This window comes from Scyliorhinus torazame, chromosome 19, assembly GCF_047496885.1.
Source record: "Scyliorhinus torazame isolate Kashiwa2021f chromosome 19, sScyTor2.1, whole genome shotgun sequence".
Lineage (NCBI taxonomy): Eukaryota > Metazoa > Chordata > Chondrichthyes > Carcharhiniformes > Scyliorhinidae > Scyliorhinus > Scyliorhinus torazame.
The window spans coordinates 137,487,662-137,511,215 of NC_092725.1; the positions used below are offsets into that span (position 1 = coordinate 137,487,662).

At 43.8% G+C, this 23,554-nt stretch overlaps 1 protein-coding gene across 6 annotated transcripts in view; it reads left to right on the top strand.

The window, feature by feature from the left end:
* Positions 1–23,554, top strand: part of LOC140396552 (dedicator of cytokinesis protein 4-like) — a 458,932-nt gene that overhangs the window by 230,806 nt on the left and 204,572 nt on the right. For all 6 annotated transcript variants that reach the window (XM_072485296.1, XM_072485300.1, XM_072485297.1 and 3 more), the window contains exons 13-14: positions 7,108–7,233; positions 21,715–21,839. In XM_072485296.1, the coding sequence (XP_072341397.1) occupies positions 7,108–7,233; positions 21,715–21,839 (251 nt within the window). The remainder of the gene's footprint in view (positions 1–7,107; positions 7,234–21,714; positions 21,840–23,554) is intronic.

Sequence of the window (23,554 nt, forward strand, 5' to 3'; positions counted from 1 at the left end):
GTTCGGATTGGTAGCTAGGAGCGCCTATCTCGTAGCGAGCGTTGAATTAAGACTTGCTCCTGTCGGCGATCACTGCACCGGTCACGGTCAATGTTGGTTCGTGTTGCTGGGTGACCCGGGCAGGACGAAGAGAGAGAGTGATTTGAACTTGGGGCTTAACTCTTATAGTCCCCAGGGGCTTCCCGCCTTTCGGGGCGGACCCTGTACCTGGTCCCAAGTGATTGGACTTTGTCCCAATTGCTTGGTTCGATTTCTCCAATACTGGGGCAGTTCCCTGATCGATGGGCGGTCTTGAGGTGTTCATTCACTTTCTTTGTGTTGGCTCCTGCTGGCGCCGGGGAGTCTGGCTTTGCTTTGTGTCCCAAATGTTACTCATTGTTCCCGGGGATTGCTCATCAGTATGTAGATGGCTGCTACATTGTTATGCTGATGGTCGCTGGTATCGATGTTGTCTGGCCTTTTGCAGAGTTAAATACACAGCATACCTGCACCTGCTGGTTTCTGTCTGGGTTGGCTGACTTTCCCATCAGCCTTTGCCGTTCGCCATTTTAAATCGGGAGTTGGCCAATTTAGGTGGCTACACTTCCCAACCCCAGAGGGCTTTGGAAGCTGAGTCATTGGGAATGTCTGGAGCAGAGATTGCCCAATGTCTAAATACCAATAACATAAAGGGGTATAGTGGGGATAGTGCGGGGGGGGAAAGTGGATAATCAACCCTGATCATATTGAATGGCGGAAAAGGCTCGATGGGCTGATTGACCCGCTCCTGCTCCTCTGATCCTGTTACTTTGAAGAAGAGTAGAGGAAGTGACCCCTGATGTCCCAGCCTCCATCAACATCACTGAAAACAGCTCATGTGAAGAATAGTCACATGAACTCGAAGCATTGACTCTGTTTTTCTCTCCCACCTGAGTTTTTCCAGCATTCTTTTGTATTTCAGATTTCCAGAATCTGCAGTATTTTTCCTTAAGCAGGTTTTCTGGTCATTATCACGATAGTGTTCCATTTACTGAAGACAAATTAGCTGCTGTATTTCCTACGTTACAGCAGTGACTACACTTTGAAAAGTACTTTAAAGTGCTTTGAGACTTCTAGTGGACGGTTAAAAAAAATAAAGTATTGACCTCTTTCATTCATTTCATCCTCTCTCTTCTCTTCCTTCATGTTTGGTATCCACTGCACCCCTTCCATTGCAAAGCACTGTGCAATGTTTTGTTGCTTGAAAAACCAAAGCACATTTGATATTGAAAACTTTAACCGCTGTTCCACATTCAAAAGCTGTCTGATGTGCTAGATATTTTCAACATCTTCAAATGAGTGGAAAGGCGAAATGCACAGAAGGAGGCACATTAAATTTGTGCTGATTCTTCACTGGAACCATTAAGCTAATTTATTAGTTGTTTCTCCATAGGTCTGTCTCCTCCTCTATGGTAAATTTTCATCTACTCTTTCCTTTAAAAATTTGCAGTGGTCCCTCTGAATTATTTCATGCGACAAAGCATTCCATGCTCAAACACCTCTCTGCCATTATAAACATCTTCTGATCTCTGCTTGCTCTTTAGTGACCATTTTAAATTAAATGAACCTTTTGTCATAGCCAGAGTCTTTCCCCTTGGGCTTCTCTGCTGCACAGAATAATGGAGCCAAAATATTTCACGCCATGGAAGGAGGACATTCCACCATTTATGCCTTGGAAATCAGAAGCACAAAGGCACTTGGGAGTCCGTGTTCAAGATTGTCTTAAGGTTAACGTGCAGGTTCAGTCGGCAGTTAAGGAGGCAAATGCAGTGTTCGCATTCATGTCGAGTGGGCTAGAATGCAAGACCAGGGATGTACTTTTGAGGCTGTAAAAGGCTCTGGTCAGACCCCATTTGGAGTATTGTGAGCAGTTTTGGGCCCTGTATCTAAGGAAGGATGTGCCGGCCTTGGAAAGGGTCCAGAGGAGGTTCACAAGAATGATCCCTGGAATGAAGAACTTGTCATATGAAGAACGGTTGAGGACTCTGGGTCTGTACTCGTTGGAGTTTAGAAGGATGAGGGGGAGTCTTATTGAAACAGGATACTGCGAGGGTGGATAGAGTGGATGTGGAGAGGATGTTTCCACTTGTCAGAAAAACTTAGAACCAGAGGACACCATCTCAGACTAAAGGGACGATCCTTTAAAACAGAGATGAGGAGGAATTTCTTCAGCCAGATGGTGGTGAATCTGTGGAACTCGTTGCTGCAGAAGGCTGTGGAGGCCAAATCACAATGTCTTTAAGACAGAGATCGATAAGTTCTTGATAATAAGGGGATCAGGGGTTATGGGGAGAAGGCAGGAGAATGGGGATGAGAAAATATCAGCCATGATTGAATGGCGGAGCAGACTCGATGGGTCGAATGGCCTAATTCTGCTCCTATGTCTTATGGTCTTATACCTTTGTTGGCTCCCTCTTAGACAGCTACCCATTTAGTCACCTTGCCCTGGACTCTCTGAATCCATCTTAACACTGTTTTCAGCCGCTTTTTGAAGTGGTTTATAATCATAGAATCTCTGCAATACAGAAGGAGGCCACTTGGCTCAGCTGAGCTTCACCGACACCCTGAAAGAGGGCCCTACGTAGTCCTATCCTCATAATCCCACCTAACCTGCACATCTTTGGAGTGTGGGAAGAAGCCATAGCACCCGGAAGAAATCCACCCAGATATTGGGAGGACATGCAAATTTCACAGAGACAGTCACCCAAGGCCGGAATTGAATCCAGATCTCTTGTGCTGTGAGACAACAGTGCTAACCACGGTGCCACCCATCATGATGTAAGCATTTTCTGTTACTCCTTTGAGTTCCTCAAATGCTGTGAAATGGAATATTTGTGTAATATATCTTGCTTATATTTTCACATTGTATCCTAGATTATCTAAATTCCGTCTGGCTTCTATTTTCTAATACCAATCTGCAGAATGAAGTGATGATTTACTTTCTTTGCTGTAATTTTCATCTAACCTGGGTAGTGTATGAAAGTGTGTATGCAAAAGGATATATTTTTAGTGACTCCTTGAGCTTCCATTGTTACAGGAACCTTAATATACGAGCAATATAATTGTTGCTGAAGCATTTAAAGTTTTGTTTCCAGGAAGGCATACTGCTTTATATTGTACTGTACTATTTTTGCATGTTTGGGGCTGTCTTGTGAGATACTAGCTGTTAATTACTTCAGAAAACCATTTGCACCTCTCACACTATGATGCTTCACCAGTGATGTATCTTCTGTAACATTAGGTTGCTGTGTTCGTGGAAGACTGGGTATTTGTGTCATAGATGCAAATTGGAATTGCACTAATTCCTTTAATTACTTCTGCAGAACTGCAAGATTCCTATTAAACTTGCAACAAAAGCTGGATACGCTAAAATGCAAAATAGGACGGCATGATCCAAAACTTCACAACTTAACATTGGCTGAACTGACATGGAAATAATTTGTCTTTTTAGTTTGTCATCTTTTCATTTTGTTCATTGCTGCTTGTTTCTTTTTGATCTGTTTGCCCAAGTTCTCCACGCCACGAGTGGGGGAATTGGTCCGAGGTAGGGTGCTCATTTGTCGGTGCCGACTGGATGCACTGTAGGTATTCAATGATACTATGATCTGAAGTGTAAGCACTTCTTTACTCTCCACAGTTTCTGTCGGATCTGCTGAGTTTCCAACTTTTTCTGTTGTATTTCAACTAAGGTTGGATAAGAAATGTGGCCTTGCCAAGGTCACCCACAGCTCGAGAGCAACTAATTAAACAAACTGGTTTTGAATGCTCTACATTTTGCAATCTGAAGATGCACGACAATGGAGAATCAGAGGATTTGAACAATCCGAACTGCCGTAGACATAGACGTACATAGACATAGAACATACAGTGCAGAAGGAGGCCATTCGGCCTATCGAGTCTGCACCAACCCACTTAAGCCCTCACTTCCACCCTATTCCCGTAACCCAATAACCCCTCCTAACCCTTTTAGACACTAACGACAATTTAGCATGGCCAATCCACCTAACGTGCATGTCTTTGGACTGTGGGAGGAAACCGGAGCACCCGCAGGAAACCCATGCAAACACTGGGAGAACGTGCAGACTCCACACAGACAGTGACCCAAGCCAGGAATCGAACCTGGGATCCTGGCGCTGTGAAGCAACAGTGATAGCCACTTGTGCTGCCCTCCCGCTGTATTTTGCTTCTCTGTCTGAATGGTGTGTGACCTGGCCGGGAACTTGGAGATGTTGGTGTTCCCAGAACATTGTTACTTTTGTTGTCTTGGCGAAAGAGATAACTGAGGCAGATGTATTGTAGATTCTTTCTCCAGTTCTCACCTAGCTTCTTGAGTTCTGCTTCAAAAATGCCGACAGTGTGATGCAGGTGGCTGCATGACCACAATGTTAATCTGTGCTCTGCTGTTTTCCACAGTGTCCACTGTATTGTTGTGGAGTGGAATTCCTCTTGCATTGTGAAGATTGTCGGGTCAGGTGTGTGCAATCTGCGGCATCTTTACTTTTGGGGAATCCTGCCACCCAGGGGAACCGAAAATGTCTTTCATTCTGTTGTCCCAGGGAAAATGGTGAAATTGTTTACCTCCTGGATATATTTCTAAACTTCCCAGGAATTGCAGCTTGATGGCAGCTTGTAAAGCTCCTTTGATATAAGTTTAGAGTTGTGGTGATTTTGACCGCCACTGACCATGTTGTTAGTTATAGTGGAGATTACCTGGAGAGGAGCTTCTGGAAAACAGCACACCTGCGTTAACATTGCTTACCTCTGATACAGTGGCAGTACATCGAGGGCGCTTGCATAAAACTGGATAAACTGCTCCTGCTCCTAGTTCTTATGTTCTTATGTTCTAAAGGCTAATCTCACCAGCCACTTCTCCAGCTAGCTCAATAATGGAATTCCAATGAAAATGCCCAGTTTATAAATTAGGAATTACGTGACTAATAATACCTCAGCCTTGGTTGAAGATCCAAATGATGATTCCCCCCCCCCCCCCCCCCCCAATTGAATAATTGCATGACAAATCTCCGATTGCAGTCACATTTCCAATGGGTAAAATGGCAGATTTCCTTTTAAGTGATAAACTGCTCACCTTGCAAGACCCAGTGTGGTGAAATTAATGGACACCACGTTCCAGAAAGAATTGTGGTAGTTTGCACACATTATTTCTCTCTCCTGCATTTTGCACAAATGTACGTGTCTGCTCTTTGGCTGGAGAACTTAGCATTGGCAACTTAGATCCACATGGTGAGGAGTTTTGCTGCCTCTTTCTTCCTTCAGTAACAGAGTGTTCCATTTAATTATAGTTCACAGTTCTGATCAGCTAGGCAAACACTAAAGGGCTTCTCAGCAATAAATCTGTGCATTTGATTAAAGTTTAAATAGATTTACAGAGATGCTGCAAAGTGCAATTCAGTGTAAATAAAGGGTGAAGCAGCAGAATGATTTACCAAACTTTTGCGCTTATTTTTGAGGCTTAAAATAAAAATCTTGCACTTGGAGTTGTTTGAAAGCAGAAGACTTCATAATTCTGAGTTGAAAACTGTCTTGATGCGAACATAATTTCTGATTAGCGTGCGGTAATATCAGATTTGTACCACTTGCTCCTTGTGTGTGTAACATTGGTGCCGACATGAGTCCATTCCTAGATCAGTATGCAATGCTTGGATCTGTGCTGTAATAATCAATCTTAAGTATTCTGAACCCTCATGTAATTCCCATTTAGCTATATGTTTTAGACTGTACCGGGCATCAACTGTTGTACCAAAATGTGTGCCAGCCCAGTTTGACAAAATCTTATCTAATGGCATGTTCTGCATTTGTGGAATAGGTACCCGAATATTTACAGGTGACAAATATGCAGAATTATAACCTGGAGTGTTGGAACCTGCATCGCATTAGTTTTAAAACTGTGTTTCACCTTTTTGCATTGGGAGTTGTTGCATCTCACGGAGGTATAATATACGTTTTGATCCCTACTAGCTATTGCAGTACCGCAAGCACTAGTTTCCTACTGAATCTTTCAATGTATGACTTAATTTTTTTGCCGTTATCTTATAGCTTGAAACCATCTTTTGATTTAGTGGAATGTTATGTGGACACTGTCAACAAAATCGCTCGACTTAATGAGCACTGATTACAGAATTTCTGAAGGGCATTTTCAATATAGTAAGGGCTTACGGTCATATCCAGAGTGCCATGTTTTTCATTCCAAATGTGAAGTGGAAATTATTGGAAAAACGTGATTTACCATTTTAATTTTCTTGCACGTACTTCGAGTTTTTGGGTGAACTTTGTGCTCACCTGGGGCAAATGACACATTGAGGGTAGTGCCCTTTGTCAGTATTATCTGTTCTTTGTGGATTTACAGCATGACATGGGTGACACGGTAGCACAATGATTAGCACTGTTGCTTCAGAGGGCCAGGGTCCCGGTTCAATTCCCACTTGGGTCACTGTCTGTGCGGAGTCTGCATGTTCTCCCTGTGTCAGCGTGGGTTTCCTCCGGGTGCTCCGGTTTCCTCCCACAAGTCCCGAAAGACTTACTTGTTAGGTGAATTGGACATTCTGAATTCTCCCTCCGTGTACCCGAACAGGCGCCGTAGTGTGGCGACCAGGGGATTTTCACAGTAACTTCATTGCAGTGTTAAAGTAAGCCGACTTGTGTATACTTCTGTCTGCCCCAACAATAAGCCTTAACTCTAGCATTTCCAAATTAAGACCCATGGGCCATTTGTGACTTGTAAATCAAAGGTCTGCTGTGCAGAGTTTGTTATATGGAAATTAATGGAAACATTGCTTTAAACTCTAAGCGACCAGTATCGTTGCACAGTGCATGTCTTAACAAAAAGCGATAAGCACTTGATCGAAGTGCAGCTTTTAGATGTACCACTCCTTAGTTCCATTACAAAGTAATCTTAACTGAGGAATAATCCTGTTGGGATGATTTGTTGTCCACAAAGACCACAGTGCAACCATGAAGTTCTGGGTTTCTTTTCCAACTGAACTCCTGTTTAATTGCAGAAGATTTTCTTTTCGAGGAGTGAGCCAATTTCGATAAAATGTCAACATGTTCTGTGTCTGTTCTTTGTTAAAGGTCTGTCGGTTGCACTGCAGCTGTTGCATGGAGATATTGATCAGATCCGGAGAGAGTACCCGGTATTGTTCACGAGAGGTGTGGCGATCAGCAGAAAATTGGGCTTCTCTGATATTATAATGCCAGGTGGGTTTTGAAAACAATAACGCTGAAGCAGTCCCAGGAAGTTTTCCATTTCATTTTCTGTCTCCGCAAGTCGGCTTGTGGATATCACAAGATCTTGGAGGTAATTTAGCTGCGTTTTAAAGCAGGACAGTGGTGTACTGGTGTTGTCACTGGACTAGTAATCCATAGACCCAAGGGAATGCTCTGGGGACCAGGGTTCGAATCCCACCAGGGCAGGTGATGGAATTTGAATTCAATAAAAATCTGGAATTCAAAGTCTAAAGATGACTGAAACCATCGTCAATTGTCACAAAAAAAACATCTGGTTCACTAATGTCCTTTAGGGAAGGAAATCTGTCATGCTAACCTGGTCTGGCCTACATGTGACTCCAGACCCACAGCAACGTGGTTGACTCTTATATGCCCTCTGGGATGGGCAATAGATGATGCCCCAGCCAGCGACGTCCACATCCCATGAACGAATAAAGAAAAATATATTTATTTGCTCTGGAGAATTTCATGCTATACAAAACATGACAAAAAAATCAATACAGAATTTGAAATTTTTTTACTTGAAGTATTACCTTTTTATTATTACTAGTTGGCTTCAAGATTTTGAAATACTTACATTATTATATATATATATATATATATATGTATACACTCAGGATATTCGGTGACAGTTGGAAGATTGTGCTTTCAGGACCCACTCCTGAAGAGACTTCACGCAAGCAACAGGTCAGGAGTGTGATAGAATACTCTCCACTTGCCTGGATGAGTGCAGCTTCACTTGAAAAGCTTGATACCATTCAGGACCGAGCAGCTTGTTCGATTGGCACACCTTCCACAAACATTCACTCCCTCCACCCCCGACAAACAGTGGCAGCCCTGTGTACCACCTCCAGATGCACTGCAGGAACTCGCCCATGCTCCTAAAGCAGCACCTTCCAAACCCACGACCGCTACCATCGAGAAGGATACGGTCAGCAGACACATGGGAACTCCTTCACCTGGAAGTTCCCCTCCCACGTCACTCACCATCCTGACCTGGAAATATATCATCGCTCCTTATTGTCGCTGGTTCAAAATCCTCGAACACCCTCCCTAACAGCATTATGGGTGTACCTATACCGCAGGGACGGCAGCGGTTCAAATAGGCACCTCATCATCGCCGCCTACTCCGGGATGGGCAATGAATGTTGAACTAGCCAGCAACACTCACATCCTGTAAATTAAAAAAATTAAGACTCCAGTGCAGCACTGAGCGAATGCTGCACTGTTAGATATCATATCCTTCAGATCTTCCCCCTCAAGTGGGTGCTCAAGATCCATGGCACGATTCAAAGAAGGGCAGGGCATTTTCCTTGGTGATCTGGTCATTATTTAGCCCTCGACCAATGTCCATTTAAAGTATAGATCATCGGGTGGTACGGTGGCGCAGTGGTTAGCACTGCTGCCTCATGGCACTGAGTACCCGGGATTGATCCCGGCCCCGGGTCACTGTCTGTGTGGAGCTTGCACATTCTCCCCGTGTCTGCGTGGGTCTCAGCCCCACAACCTAAAAATATGTGCAGGGTAAGTGGATTGGCCACACTAAATTGCCCCTTCGAAAAAAATAATTCGGTGCTCTAAATTTATATTAAAAAAAATAAATAAAACATCATCTAATCATTATTTGATTGAAGTTTGTGGATCCTTGCTGTGTGCAATTTGGCTGCCATGTTTCCCTACGTCACAACAGTAACTTCTGGTTGCGCGATATAGAGGAAGCCCACATGGAATTTTTCCTGATGATCCTTTTAAAGTTCTTAATGCACCACTATATTGTTATTTGCCACCGCGAAAATTAATTTAAACACTCTGGGAACAAAACAGTTTTTAAAAACTATGTCCAAGATTTTAAAACACAGGCTGGAAAATATCTAATGATAAAGATACTCCTGCCGAAATGGTTATAGCTAAGATGACGGCCAACTCACTCACACTCCTAACAATCAAAACTGAGTGAAATTCTGGTCATTGGGCTCGACAAAGTTTGGTTCTGGAGCTGAAAAATTAATTGGAAGAATCATTGGATCCTATTAGGTCCTCCCTTGACACCATTCTTTGAGATGTTCACTCTCTCACCAGCACTCTTACCAACATCAAGGCGGCCCTTTTAGACCACAGCAACAGGGTCAGGACACAGAGTCCACGCTGGCTGCAGAGATTAAGGAGAGCGTGTTGTTGCGGGGTAAAGTCAATGACCTGGGAAACTGGTCAAGGTGACAAAATCTGTACATTGCTGGTATACCAGAAGGGACTGAAGACCGAGCCCCAATACAGTTTACATCGGAGTTATTCAAAAAAGTGGAAGGAAAAACTAGACCAAGCCCACCGTACCCTTCAGCTGAAACATTGTCCTGTGACACCTCCCCCTCCCAAGAGTCATTGCAATCCAGTTCCATCGCTACAAAGACGAGGAGCGTGTTTTACGGTGGGCAAAGGAGCACTGCGATGTTACTTACCTGGGCCACTCAATCACGATCTGCCAAGACATGAATGTAGACCAGGGACGAGGCATGCAGCATTCAACAACATCAAGTCCGCACTGTACAAGTCAGGAATTAGCTTCGGCATGATTCATCCCAATGGAGAAGATCACTTTTTTGACACACTAGATGTGGTAGACTCTTCTTCAGCGGCACACACTACTTGAAGGGCTTACCAAATGATTTTATTTTTGGTTATCATGTTTTTGAATACCTGTAAATGCCACTTAATACATTCAAAATTTAAGGTCACGTTTGAATGTTTGTTTACACTAGAGCTCTTACTATGCGGTTAGAACAAGCACCTTTCCAATGGCATATCATATAACATAGCTCATTTGTTAGGATATGACCATTAACAAGGTTGGTTAGTCAACAGATGTCATTATTGGGTGAAAATATTCACAAGTTGACCTTTAAATGAGTAAAGAAGCAGTTTATTATATCAGAGGTCTGGGAGAAAGGCCTTGGACTCCGCAGTCTTAATCATCGCACTTTCTCGCTTGAGCTAGGGTTCACATGGGGTTAATATACAGATTCAAAAAGCGGAATTAGTTTGTAATCACATTTACATACAGACAATCATGTTTATTCGCCTCACAATTCATTGCATGCAACTAGTCACTTCTCCCTTATCTCAGTCCATGCCAAAAATGGTTATTAGTTCATAAACTAGAGGCCTCTTCCTGTTATTGCTGGCTTCTTAGTTTGTTGGAGGGAAAATTCTGTTTCACAACGTAAAGGCATTTCTCCCAGAGCTCTGATATAATAAACTGCTTCTTTACTCATTTAAAGGTCTGCTTGTGAATATTTTCACCCAACAATATGGCACTGCGAGCAGGGTCAGATATAACTTTGCAACATGGTTATGAATTTGGTATTTTTTGTAAAACACATTCGGTATACATTGTAAAACACAGAATTTTCCCTCCAACATCACCTACTGCTCGTCTTGTTTCCAATGGCGAGCTTGGGATTTGATTCATAGTTTTATTTAGTTAACGGTTTATTATCACACTTTGATTTTTGTACTTGTGTTTGGGAATGTGATGATTGATCTGGGGTTAGAGTGGGATGGGAGGGATTTCCTGCGTTGACAGCGATCAAAGCCCTTGTTGTATTGGCATTTTCATTATGTAATGGATCCTCTTACCTTAGCTTTATTTTCCATTCGATTTACAGATTATTTTATAAAGTCTTCAGATACGTATGACGAGCTCAAGCAGCCATAGTGGTACAGGGCTCTCGATCAGATTAGTCACATGGAATGTTCGGGGATTAAATGGCCCAGTAAAACATTCCCAAGTGTTTTCACATTTCAAAGGCCTCAACATTGATGTTTCATTTCTTCAAGAAACGCAGCTTCACGTTAAAGATCACACCAGATTACGTAAAGCAGTGTTTATCAAGCTTTTTTCCTGGAACCCACGCTGGCCGAACTTTGCGACCCACATTGGCTGACCTTCGTGACACACGCCATGTTCACTTAACTTTTTAATGTGAAAGGGCAGCCTACTTTGTCCTCAAGATTTCACTTGAGTCCAGTTCAAAGGAGCAGAGGGCAATGCTCATATTGGGTGCAGGCTTCAGCCAGTTCCCTTATGAAATAAAAAAATCCAACCTCGCATGTAAGTCATCGTAAATGCCAAAATCAACAAAATGCGTGTTTTACTCTCCACTGGATACTCCTGCGAGATACTGCACCAGAATGCTGACAGTCTTAAGGGCTTTTGGCGTGTTTTGAATGTGGTATTACAAGTAAGCTACAGCAGCGTAGCCTTTTAGTTTGGAGTTAGCTCTAAGTTAATAACTGACTCTGCGATCTGACCCGAAAATGAATTTTTCATACAAATTCTTTCAAATTTTGAAACGTCTCATTTGCCGTACCTTCCCTGTATGTAACACACATGGGTTTTGCATCCTGATTTACATTAGCACAATTGATAAAGCCATACCTCAAGAAATCATCTTTATACTGCTTTATTCCTGATTTCAGCTTCTTAATGGGCTGTTCATTGAGGCCCTGAAGCTCATACCAGTACTTCCTTGTCCTGCTGTGGATTCTCCTGAGCGCATCTCTCCAGCAAATTTAGCTGTGAAATCCTGGCCTGTGTCTCTGGCCCTCGTTTCCTTATTACAAAACAATCCATTTTCAATTCTTCTTAGTCCTGTGGCCTTGCTTGCTGGCAGATGCAAAATGGAGGAATCTCTCCTCTGTGATTTTGTGCCCAATGCACAGACATACAGGGCGCGTGACGTCAGTAAACGTGTCGGCCACATGACCTGCACTCTGTCGCCGCTTCTGGAGGGAAGGCTCCATCGTTTTTAAAAATAAAATTGGTCCTGAGAGAGCATGCTGACATCAGAAGGGGGCGGTCTATCCCGCTGGGCTCCAGGCCTGCGCACTGCTGGATTTGGGATTGAGGGGGCATTATTGAGAGCCGGCTGCGGCCAGCATTTTCAAAAGCTATTCGCGGCCGTTGGGTGCTTCTCCTACGACCGATCGCTCCGCGACCCTCCCAACTTCCCCGCATGACCCACCCGCAGGTCACAACCCTGATATAAAGCATAGGTTGGCCAGGTGTTTAATTCCAGCTTTAACAGCAGAGCGAAGGGGGCGGCAGTTTTGATTAACAAAAGGTGGACGTTATACAATAGTTAGTGACACACTTTTTCCAAACCTCTGTAGTTCTGGTGAACATGGATGCGTCTAACTGAGATGATACAAAAATACACTTCTACCTTCCCTTCCTAATCTAGACACCCACTATCTAATTTTCAGAGGGGATTTAAACTGTGTTATAGATCTAAAGCTGGATTGCTCAAGTCCACAGACGTTCATCCTCCAGCATTTCCAAGGTTCTTTTCCCCCTTTGACTAAAACGGGTTGTGTATTTTGTTGTGGGCCAGGGTTTAACAACTCCAAAGTATATCATGGAATCCACCTGACTTCCAACCTTTATGTTGAATTTGGCTAAGATGAGCACAAGTGGTGATATTCAACGGACTTCTTAGGCGCTTTCAATTAAAAAAACAAACTTTATTCTACGAATTTAGTTAACATTTGTATAAACACACACCGTAAGAATTTTTATCAGCTACAAACATAAAGACCCCACATAGCTACGATAATCTATGTATAACCCTTAATGATTTCCCCCTTAACTGTTCCAATTCAATAACAAAATCCAAGTTAAACCAGAAACCCCTTTTCAAAGGTGTGGCTCAGCACACAGCCCTCTCACTGGTTTAAGACGTGTTAGTGACAGTCTGTTCCCCTTTTGAAACAGCAGATTTTAATTCCTTCCAGAAAGCAATTGTCGCTTTTAGGTTACCAAGCAGTGTGGAAACAGCTTTTAAAATGAAGATAGAGCGACACTTCTTTCAACCGGTACAGTTCAAAACCAGTCCAAACTAAAGCGAAAGTAAAACAAACTCTCAGAGCCACAGCCCAGCTCCACCCATACAATGACATCACTGAAGCCATGTGATAAGCCAAAAACATTTCTTAAAGTGATACTCCCATGACCGGATTCTCCACCTGGTCACAAGGGACTTATCCTCCTGCCATATTCACCATGCTAACTCACACATCGACTGTATAATTGTTTGGGCAGAATTCTTCTCCCCAAAGCCTGAATGCAGGTTTTGGTTCCCGTTCTCATGTTTAAGTCCTTTCATGACAGTTAAAGCTGCCACATACTCTACCGTAGTTGGATCTGACCACTCGCCCCACTCCCTTGACCTAGCTCTTAAGTCCAATGCTGATGGTCAGCATCCATGGAGATTTGACACAACCATACTATCTGATGAGGAATTTTGTAAATCTATATCCATGAGTTTAGATACTTTTTATTAAAACAAACCCCGATACTTCATCCGAATGATTCTGGTATGAGAGGGTTGCCCCGTGCTGAGATATTGAGTGCATTGGGCTTATGTTGTCTGCAGTGATCGCACTGACACTTAAAAGATCCTTTGGGTCTTGACAGAGTGGATCTCAGAAGTTATTTTATGACTGGTACATGTAGAACTACGTGGCATAGTCTCAGGATAACAGGTCAATCATTTAAGATTGCTGAGCTGGTGCTTATTATATTCAAGGCTGAAATGGAGAGATTTTTGGAGTCTCGGCATATCGAGGAATTTGGGAGTTGGGCTGGAAAGTAGAATTGATGGCAAAGCCATGACCTAACTGAATGGCAGCACAGGTTCAAAAGGCTATATGACTTGTAGCTGCCTTTATTCTTATACCTCGCTGCCACTCTAACTTTGACCAACTGTATTAATATCTCCTTACGTGGCTCAGCATTAAATCTTTAATTGGTAACACTCGCAGGAAGCTCTTTGGCACGTTTCACTATGTTAAAAGCATTGCCTGAATGCAGGTTTTGGTTACCGTTCTCATGTTTAAGTCCTTTCATGATCTTGTCTCCTCCTAGGTGGGATTACTGGGATCGGTTGGAGGTGTGGAATTAAGTGGGGTGCTCTTTCCAAGGGCTGGTGCAGACTCGATGGGCCGAATGGTCTCCTCCTGCACTGTAAATGCTATGAATACCTCTAAAGTTCTCCCACTTTGCAACCATCTGCTCTCTTTTCCCAAATTCCGCACTCCTTCAAACCTGCACACTTTTCCCCATTTCCATTTGTTCCTTGTATTCCACTCTCTTGACGAGCATTTTGCCATCCCTCCTAATGTCGTCTTCAACGGCTCATTGTCTATTTTTCCTCGAGTGCATCGTGAAGTGCCTCGGCAAACTTTCGATATTTAAGTTGATATAAATGCAGGCTGCTGTTGAATATGTCAGCCAGGCAACAGTGGACTACTGAGGGAATTCAACATTGCTGGAAATGCTGTAGCCCGCATGAGAAAGTAAATCTAGGTTTTACTTGGTGAAAATGAAAGATCCCTTATCAGTAATTGAAGAGCATGAAGGTTCAACCCAGTTTTCTCACTAAAATGTTGCCCTCCGCCCACATCTCCGAAGGTAGATTTACTGTTCCTTTCATTTGTGGGATCTTAACTTGTTCTGTGCTGATTGGTTGCTGCGTGCATGACAGTGACTGCATTGCACTTCACAAAGTAATCTATTGTTAGTAAAACCTATTGGGATAACCTGAGGGTCTGGGAAGAGTTTAATTTCTGGTTTGCTCAAAAATGACTTCTTGCCTTGCGTATGACAGCAGTGACAGAATTCCATTTCAGGCCTTTAAGTGGGCAGCATGGTAGCATTGTGGTTAGCACAATTGCTTCACAGCTCCAGGGCCCCAGGTTCGATTCCGGCTTGGGTCACTATGTGCGGAGTCTGCACATCCTCCCCGTGTGTACGTGGGTTTCCTCCGGGTGCTCCAGTTTCGTCCCACAGTCCAAAGATGTGCAGTTTAGGTGGATTGGCCATGATAAATTGCCCTTAGTGTTGGGTGGGGTTACTGGGTTATGGTGTTGACCTTGGGTAGAGTGCTCTTTCCAAGAGCCGGTGCAGACTCGATGGGCCGAATGGCCTCCTTCTGCACTGTAAATGTAAATTTTGTGTTCAGCCTTCTTCTGACTTAATCTCCAGGAACCATTCAGGCGTGCACCAAAGTATGTCGCCCAATTTTATCACCAACTCTGTTTCCCGAATGACCACTTTAATGTTTTTATTTTGTCAGATAGCTAAGTTTAACCGAAATGATTTCTCTCAGCTAATGTTAATTCGAAAATTCTAGCGTAAAAACTATCTACTGGCGACCTAATTTTCCTTAAAGGAAGTAATTGCTTCTCCATCTGTGTCATGTTTCCAACCCATAGAGAGCCAAACATTGAATTTTACTGCAGAAGCTCCAGTGAAACATATATTTTTTTAAGTATGTTGGTTGAACTTTTATATAATAACAATAGATCTGTTAGAAGGAGGGGGGAAGGGAGGGCACAAAGTTCAAGTTACAAACAAATGCCCAATAAAAATTACAAATTAAAAACCTAAGCACTATAACTAAACCCCCTAACAGCTGACGGTGTCAGTGATCCTTAAAAAGGAAATAAAAGGTTACCTTCTGAGGTATAACTTAATTGAGGTGTATAAGACTATCTATCCCTCTCATCGAGTGGATGTTCAGCGACTTTTTCCTCGGGTGGATGTAGCTGTTACAAGGGGGCATAACTATAAGGTTCATGGTGGAAGTTATAGGAGGGATGTCAGAGGTAGGTTCTTTATTCAGAGAGTGGTTGGGGCGTGGAACGCACTCCCAGCTATGATAGTGGAGTCAGACACTTTAGGAATTTTCAAGCGGTTATTGGCTAGGCATATGGAGTGCACTAGAATGATTGGGAGTAGGTTGATTTGATCTTAGTTCGGCACAACATCGCGTTCTATGTTCTATAACTTCCCCCACCGACCTCCTGATGGTGTATTAAAATTTTTAGTGCGGGAATGCCATTAAATCACCCAACTAGGCAGAAGAACTGGGCTAAGTAATATTCACCTCTGGGCTCCCAATGAGGCAAAGGCGACAACATCCCCCCCACCCCCCCAGAGTGAAACCGCCAGTGAGTCCGAGACCCCAAATATGGCTACCACTGGACGTGGCTCGAGAACCACCCGAAGAATCTCCGACATAGTGTTGAAGAAGGAAACCCAGAACCTGGCAAGTTTGGGACAGGACCAAAACATGTGTGTGGTTAGCTGGGGCAAGCGAACAACGATCACGCTGGACCCCCTTGTTTGGGAAAAACACACTTATTTTTTTGCCCTGATTAAGTGTGACACGTGTAGTCACTGTCCGTATGGAGTTTGCACATTCTCCCCGTGTTTGTGTGGGTTTCACCCCCACAACCCAAAATTTGTGCAGGGCAGGTGGATTGGTCATGCTAAATTGCCCCTTAATTTAAAAACAAAAAGTGTGTCACGTGTAACACTTTGAATTGGATTAAACTCAGCCGGGCACAAGAGGACTTGGAGTTGATCCTGAAGCGGGCCCCACTCCCAGACCTATCAGTAAGCACAGGGCCCAGCTCCCTCTCCCATCTTGCCCTCACCCCATCCAATGGGACGGGATCCGAGGAGAGAATATAACCATATAGGTGAGATAGATCCTCGCCAGGTTGATCTAAGGCTATAACCTCCTTCAACAAGGAGGAGGGTGGGGCTGAAGGAAAAACCTTGTGGGAAAAGTCACAAATCTGAAAATAATGTAAGACGCTGGAATTGGGCAACTGAAATTTGTCAGCCAGCTCCCTAGAGCTGGCAAATCAGACCCCAAAATGCTCAAGTCCCATCTGTCTTCCAAGATTTAAATGAAGGGTCAAAAACAGAATATACGAAGAGGTGGTTGGTACAAAGTATGATGTCTTCATCTGTCCAAAGTTCTGCATTTTGCTCCGGTAAAATTTAATCAAATAAACCCCCCCGAACTTGTAAAAAAAAATGAATGACTAAAATAAAATTAAATGAATAAGATAAATGAATAAAACCCCCCCGACTTGTAAAACAAAAAGCTGCAACCGTTTAAAAAAAATAAAAAAGTGTCCGCACTGCTCATGCGTGCCAGATCATCGGTGCGCATGCGCATAGCTTTGCGCATGCGCCCCGATGATCTGGCACGCATGCGCAGTGCGGCCGCATTTTTTTTACATGTGTGCGGCCGTTTTGAAGGACGCTTGCAGCCGGCATTATTAACAGCTGGCTGTTGCACGCAGATTTGCGCGATCGGGAGCGCTGCGACAGACAGCTCCGCGACCCTCCCGACACCCGCCTGCGACCCAGCTGCGGGTCGCGCCCCCGAGTTTGACAATGCCTGAGCTAAACTGAGTAAGCTCTTCTACTGGGCCGGGGGGGGGGGGGGGGGGGGTTCACCGGAAAAGACTCACTCCCAACTGGAAAGTAAAACCATACCTAGTTTACAACGCCACATTAGTGTTCAATTATCATGCCCAACAACCACGATGAACAGAGAAAGAGAACAATAAATTGATGATCAACAGAAAAAGAAAGAGTATCAGCGAAGACTCAAATTTAACCAAGGTGTTGGGAGCACATCCAAACCCCAAACATGAAGAAACATAAAATATGAATTGCCCGTTCACAAGGCCATAAAGTAGATTAAACCGTGCACAATTTGAGCTTTCAAACGAAGGAGTCTGCATCTTCCGGCACATCAAAAAACCATCCAATCTGAATCTGACTCCATTTCTATACAAGATGCCTTTCACTCCTTTGAAGGCAGCTCTTTGTTTTGCCAGGCCCGCACTCAGATCTTGATACAGCATGATGGAGTGGCCCTCCCATTTGATATCTCTCTGCTCCCTAGACCAGCGAAGGACCTGTTCCTTTTCCTTGAAGCTACAAAATCGTCCAATAACCGCACAAGGTGAATCGCTAGATCGAGACTTTGGTCGCAGGCAGCTGTGGGTCTGGTCTAATTCTGCGGGGTATGTGAACGCACCCTCATCCACCATCTTGCAAAACATGCCCGAAACATATTCAGTAGGGGTGCGGTCTTCCTCCCCCTTTGCCAATCCCACAATGCAAATGTTCTGCCTCCTGTATTTTGTAGGTCACTCAATTTAAACTTCAAATACTTATTACATTCGACCACCCAAGTAAGATTGGCCTCTAGAGAGGTGATCCGATCACTGTGGTTTGTTAATGCCTCCTCAATGCCTTTAATTGTGGCTCCATGCGCCTCGACTTCTTATTCGTGCATTCTCAGACGAAACGAATGAGGGTCAAGGCCTCTTCAATCGATCTTTTAAGATGTGCAGCCGAACTTTGACGGTGTGCGCTTACCAAAATTCTAATGAGATCCTCGGCCGTTCGTGGAATGCTGTCTTCACATTGAGGGTATCCGCCACCATGTTGTGAGACCTGCCCCCCCGAGTTTAATGGGGTAGATTTTGAACAGATCTTGGAACTCAAAACTGACCTGAAGATAACATGTTGCAAACAGGATGTTTATTCATTCATTCGTTCATCATGAGATAACAAATTTCACCAGTAGAGGGCAGCGAGCTCTCGTTATCACAACAACTGCGTGGGTGGTTTTACATGAATACAGAATTGAGATACGCTTTGTGTGTGGGAGTGCATTGAATCTACTTCTCCCTTTGGTAATGATATCCTTATACTTTTTGCATTGTAACAAAGAGGATTAAATTAAATAGTCAGAGAAGACTCGTTCATTCAAAGCTTAATGGGTAAATAAACCAAATCTTTGATATAGGGAGAGCAGGCTTTGTACCGAGTAAATGATTTCATTGGAGACTGCACCAATGCTGCTGCAGTGCACGTCAGCACGCCCCAAGTTTGGGAGTGTGATAAATCAGCAGGGATCTCGCTCCTGATTGCAGTCAAGTGAATCCGAATAGAAAATTGTCAAGTGAGGAACGCGAAAGTCAAAGTCGGGATTGCTTTTCAGAATACAAGGGGGATTGCTCACGTTGGCCTGGTTTTGGTCCAACAGGGAAGAAGCATTCCATTATTTAATTCTCAGAATTACGGGGAAGTAAATAAGTGATGTGATGCTGTTAATGAAAAGACACTGAAGGGTGCAGATGGGGATAGAGACCCAGGGAATCAAATGCAAGTAAAAGGCCAATGGGGAAATTGGGATTTTATTAGTATAAGTATAGAGTACAAGGACGAAGTAGTGATTAAGAATTGATACATGATATTAATTTTGTCGCAGTTAAAATATTGCATGCAGTGTTGGACACACCGTTACAGAAAGTACATTGAAGCCTTTGAGAGCGTTCAGCAATGAGGTGCCAACCTGGTGAAGCTCCAACACAGGACTCCTTGTGTGCCAAACAGCATAAGCAGCAAGTAATAGACCGAGCAAAGAGAGTCCACCACAAACTCATCAGACCTAAGCTCTGCAGTCTTGCCACATCCAGCCGTGATGGTGGTGGACAATTAAACAACTCACTGGGGGGAGGAGGCAGTACAAATAACCCCATCCTCAATGCCTGTAGAGACTTAATTACCTGCAAAGACTCGCATTCAAAGTATCGTCTTGCATCATTGACTTTGTCCATATATGTGTTTCTGGAACCCACCCCTTCATTCACCTGAGGAAGGAGCTGCGCTCCAAAACCTAGTAACTCGACACAAACCTGTTGGACTTTAACCGGGTGTTGTAACACTTCTTACTGTGCCCACCCCAGTCCAACGGTGGCATCCCCCCATCCTCCTCAATGATGGAAGAGCCCAGCACATGTGTGCAAAAGACTAGGCTGAGGCACTCGCAACAATCTTCAGCCAGAAGTGCCGAGTGGATGATCCATCTCGGTCTCCTCCGGAGGTCCCCAGAATCACAGATGTCCGTCTTCAGCCAATACGATTCATTCCACTTGATATCAAGAAACGGCTGAAGGCACTGATACTGCAAATGCTGTGGGCTCTGGCAATATTCCAGCAATAGTACTGAAGACTTGTGCTCCTGAACTTGCTGCACCCCTAGCCAAGCTGTTCCAGTATGGCTACAACACTGGTATCTACTCAGCAATGTGGAAAATTGCCCAGGTGAGTCCTGTACACAAGAAACAGGACAAATCCAACCCAGCCAATTACCACCCTATAGGTCTACTCTTCATCATCAGCAAAGTGAAGGAAGGAATCGTCAACATTGCTATCAAATGGCACTTGCACAGCAATAACCTGCTCATGGATGCTCAGTTTGGGTTCTGCCAGGGTCACTCAGCTCCTGACCTCATTACAGCCTTGGTTCGAACATGGACAAAAGAGCTGAATGCTACAGGTGAAAGAATCTAACCATCTCCCCATGACATTCAATGGCATTACCATAACTGAATCCCCCACAATCAACACTCTGGAGGTTACCATTGATCAGAAACTGAACTGGATTAGCTAGATTAATACCGTGGTTTCAGAGCAGGTCAAAGGCTAGGAATACTACGGCGAGTAACTTGCCTCCTGACCCCCCCCCCCCCCCCCCCCCCCCCCCCCCCCAAAAGCCTGTCCACCATCTACAAGGCAGAGTCAGGAGTATAATGGAATACTCTCCCCTTGCCTGGATGAGTGCAGCTCCAACACTCAAGGAGCTCTACATCATCCAGGCCAAACCACCCGCTAGTTGCTACGCCTTCCATAAACATTGAAACTTTCCACCACCGACAAACAGTGGCAGCCGTGTGTACCATCTCCAAGATGCACTGCAGGAACTCGCCAAGGTTCCTTGGACAGCACCTTCCAAACCCACAGCCATTACCACTTAGAATAACAAGAGCAGCAGATACCTGGGAACCACTTTACCTGAAGGTTTCTCACCACCCCCACTTGGAAATATATCGGCATTCCTTCACTGTCGCTGGGGCAAAATTTTAGAACTCCCTCGCTAACAGCACTGTGGGTGTACCTGCACCTCTGGGACTGCAGCGGTTCAAGAAGCAACTCGCCACCACCTTCTGAAGGGCAACTAGGGATGGACAATAAATGCTGGCCTAACCAGCGACACCACATCCCGTAAATTTAATTTTTAAAATAGGATTGTGCTAAAGATGGGAATTTGCAGGTTCGAAGAGAGCCGTCAAATATTGGGACTATTTTCACTGAATCACGGGAGACTAAAAGCAGATTTGATAGTGGTTGAGTTTTGATGGGAATGAGCAACGAAATACTGTTTCCGAGAGGAAGCACTGATACAGGAACATCAATTCAAACCTGATCGTGGGGAGAGTTTAGGAGAAATTTCTGCATACAACCATTGTAGCATGAAATGCTTTCACATGTGGAATGGTGAGATCAAGAGGATGACTTTAGTTCTGGGAAAATTGGATAAACATTTGAAGCTGACAGAGGTACACGGCATTGGGGGAACACAGTTCTGTGAACTGGTTTGGATTGCTCCGCGACAACATGGAATGATCTCCCTCCATCTTCTCTGTAAACCTGTATGGTTTTAGATAATGGAATGTCCAATACTTAATAAAATGTATCTCTTAATTTTTGCATACTTTGTCTTCTTCACCCAGGCGACATCAGAAATGATTTGTATGTGACGCTGGAGAAAGGGGAATACGAGAAAGGAGGCAAGAGTGTGGCCAGGAATGTGGATGTTACCATGTATGTTTTAGATAGCGAGGGGCAGGTTCTAAAGGTAAATAAAATGTTTTTCTTTTGTTGCATTTTTTTTCATCTCCATCGTTTAGAACAGTGCAAAATATGACCAGGAAAATACTGCCTTAACAGCTTGTGCTTTGGGGAGGAAACGTGTGTCGAGGCTGACTAGTATATTGGCACCACTGTATACCGTGCCCACAATTTCCTACACAATGGCTTCCTGCTTGCCATGTCGAACAGTAGAATCCTGGTGCCTCCCATTGCTGGAAGGAAGAAAAAGATAAGAACGTGAAGCAGTAGTAGGTCATTCAGTCCCTTGAGTCTCTTCAGTCATTCAATTAGTCATGACTGTACCATAACTCCAGCTACCCACCTTGATTCCATTACCCTTAGCAAACTTGTCGAACAACAATTGATCTTTCTCACTTTGGAAATTTTCTGTCAGCCTGGCTCAACAGTGGTTTGTGGGAATGTCATTTCTAACGTCACTCCTGAATGGCCTGTCTCATCGCTTTAAAGTTATGCCCCCAAGGTCTTCCCACCCATGGAAGTAGTTTCTCTCCATTGTGTCAAATCCGTTAATAATAATTCTCTAAATTAGAACTACCCTTAATCTTCCTTAAGGAATTAAAAGCCTTGTCTATGCAACCTATCCCCACAATTCAACCATTTTTTTTAGTTCTAGCATCATTCTGGTGAATCTAGGCTACATTTCCATCAAGGCCTTCCTGAAATCTGGTGCCTCAGATTGAATGTCGTTACAGTGACCCAATTTTCTAACCAGAGCTCTGCATTGTGACATAACTTTGTAAGCTTTGTATACCAGCCCTCTGGAGATAAAAGCCAACATTCCACTCGCCTTTCACATTATATTTTGGAGATGTCCATGAATGTTTAGTAACCTATGACCCTGGGCACCCTAGATCTCTCTGCCCATCCACAGTTCCTAGCTTTTCACCATTTAGAAAATGCTCTGATCCAACTTTTTCGGGCCTAAAGTTCATTTTGCTAATTGAACACCTAAACGTTGCAACTTTTTCTACCCATTTATGCTTTTTACTGTGCCACCTAACTTCGTATTGTCAACACACCTGGATATACAGCTCCCTATTTCCTACATCCGAGTATTTTATAATTGCAGTGAAAAGTTGCGGCTCCAGCACTAATCCTTGGACAGCATGAGTCACATCCTGCCAATTGGTAGACGCCCATTACTTTCACTCTGTCTCCTACCTCGTAACTAGTTCTCTACCTAAGACAATTGGTTGCTTCCAAAACCATGTCCTCACATTTCATAACAGTCACTTTTGTGAAACCTTGTTAAATGCCTTTTGAAAATCCATATAAATGAAATCCATCGACAATTCTCAGCACAATACCCACCTCCTTGAAATAAAACTCAGCGATGATCGTTGGACATGGCTTGCCCTTTCTGATCAACTCATATTTTCCCACATGCTTAGTCACTTAGTCCATAATGATAGATTCTACTAACTGCCCACAACTGATGTCAGACTAATAAGCCTATGATTTCCTCGATCATTTCTCTCACCTACCTTTTTTGTTAAATTTAGAGTACCCAATTCATTTTTTCCAATTAAGGGGCAATTTAGCATGGCCAATCCACCTACTCTGCACATAAGAACTAGGAGCAGGAGTAGGCCATATGGCCCTTCGAGCCTGCTCCGCCATTCAATGAGATCGGGCTGATCTTTTGTGGACTCAGCTCCACTTTCTCGCCCGAACACCATA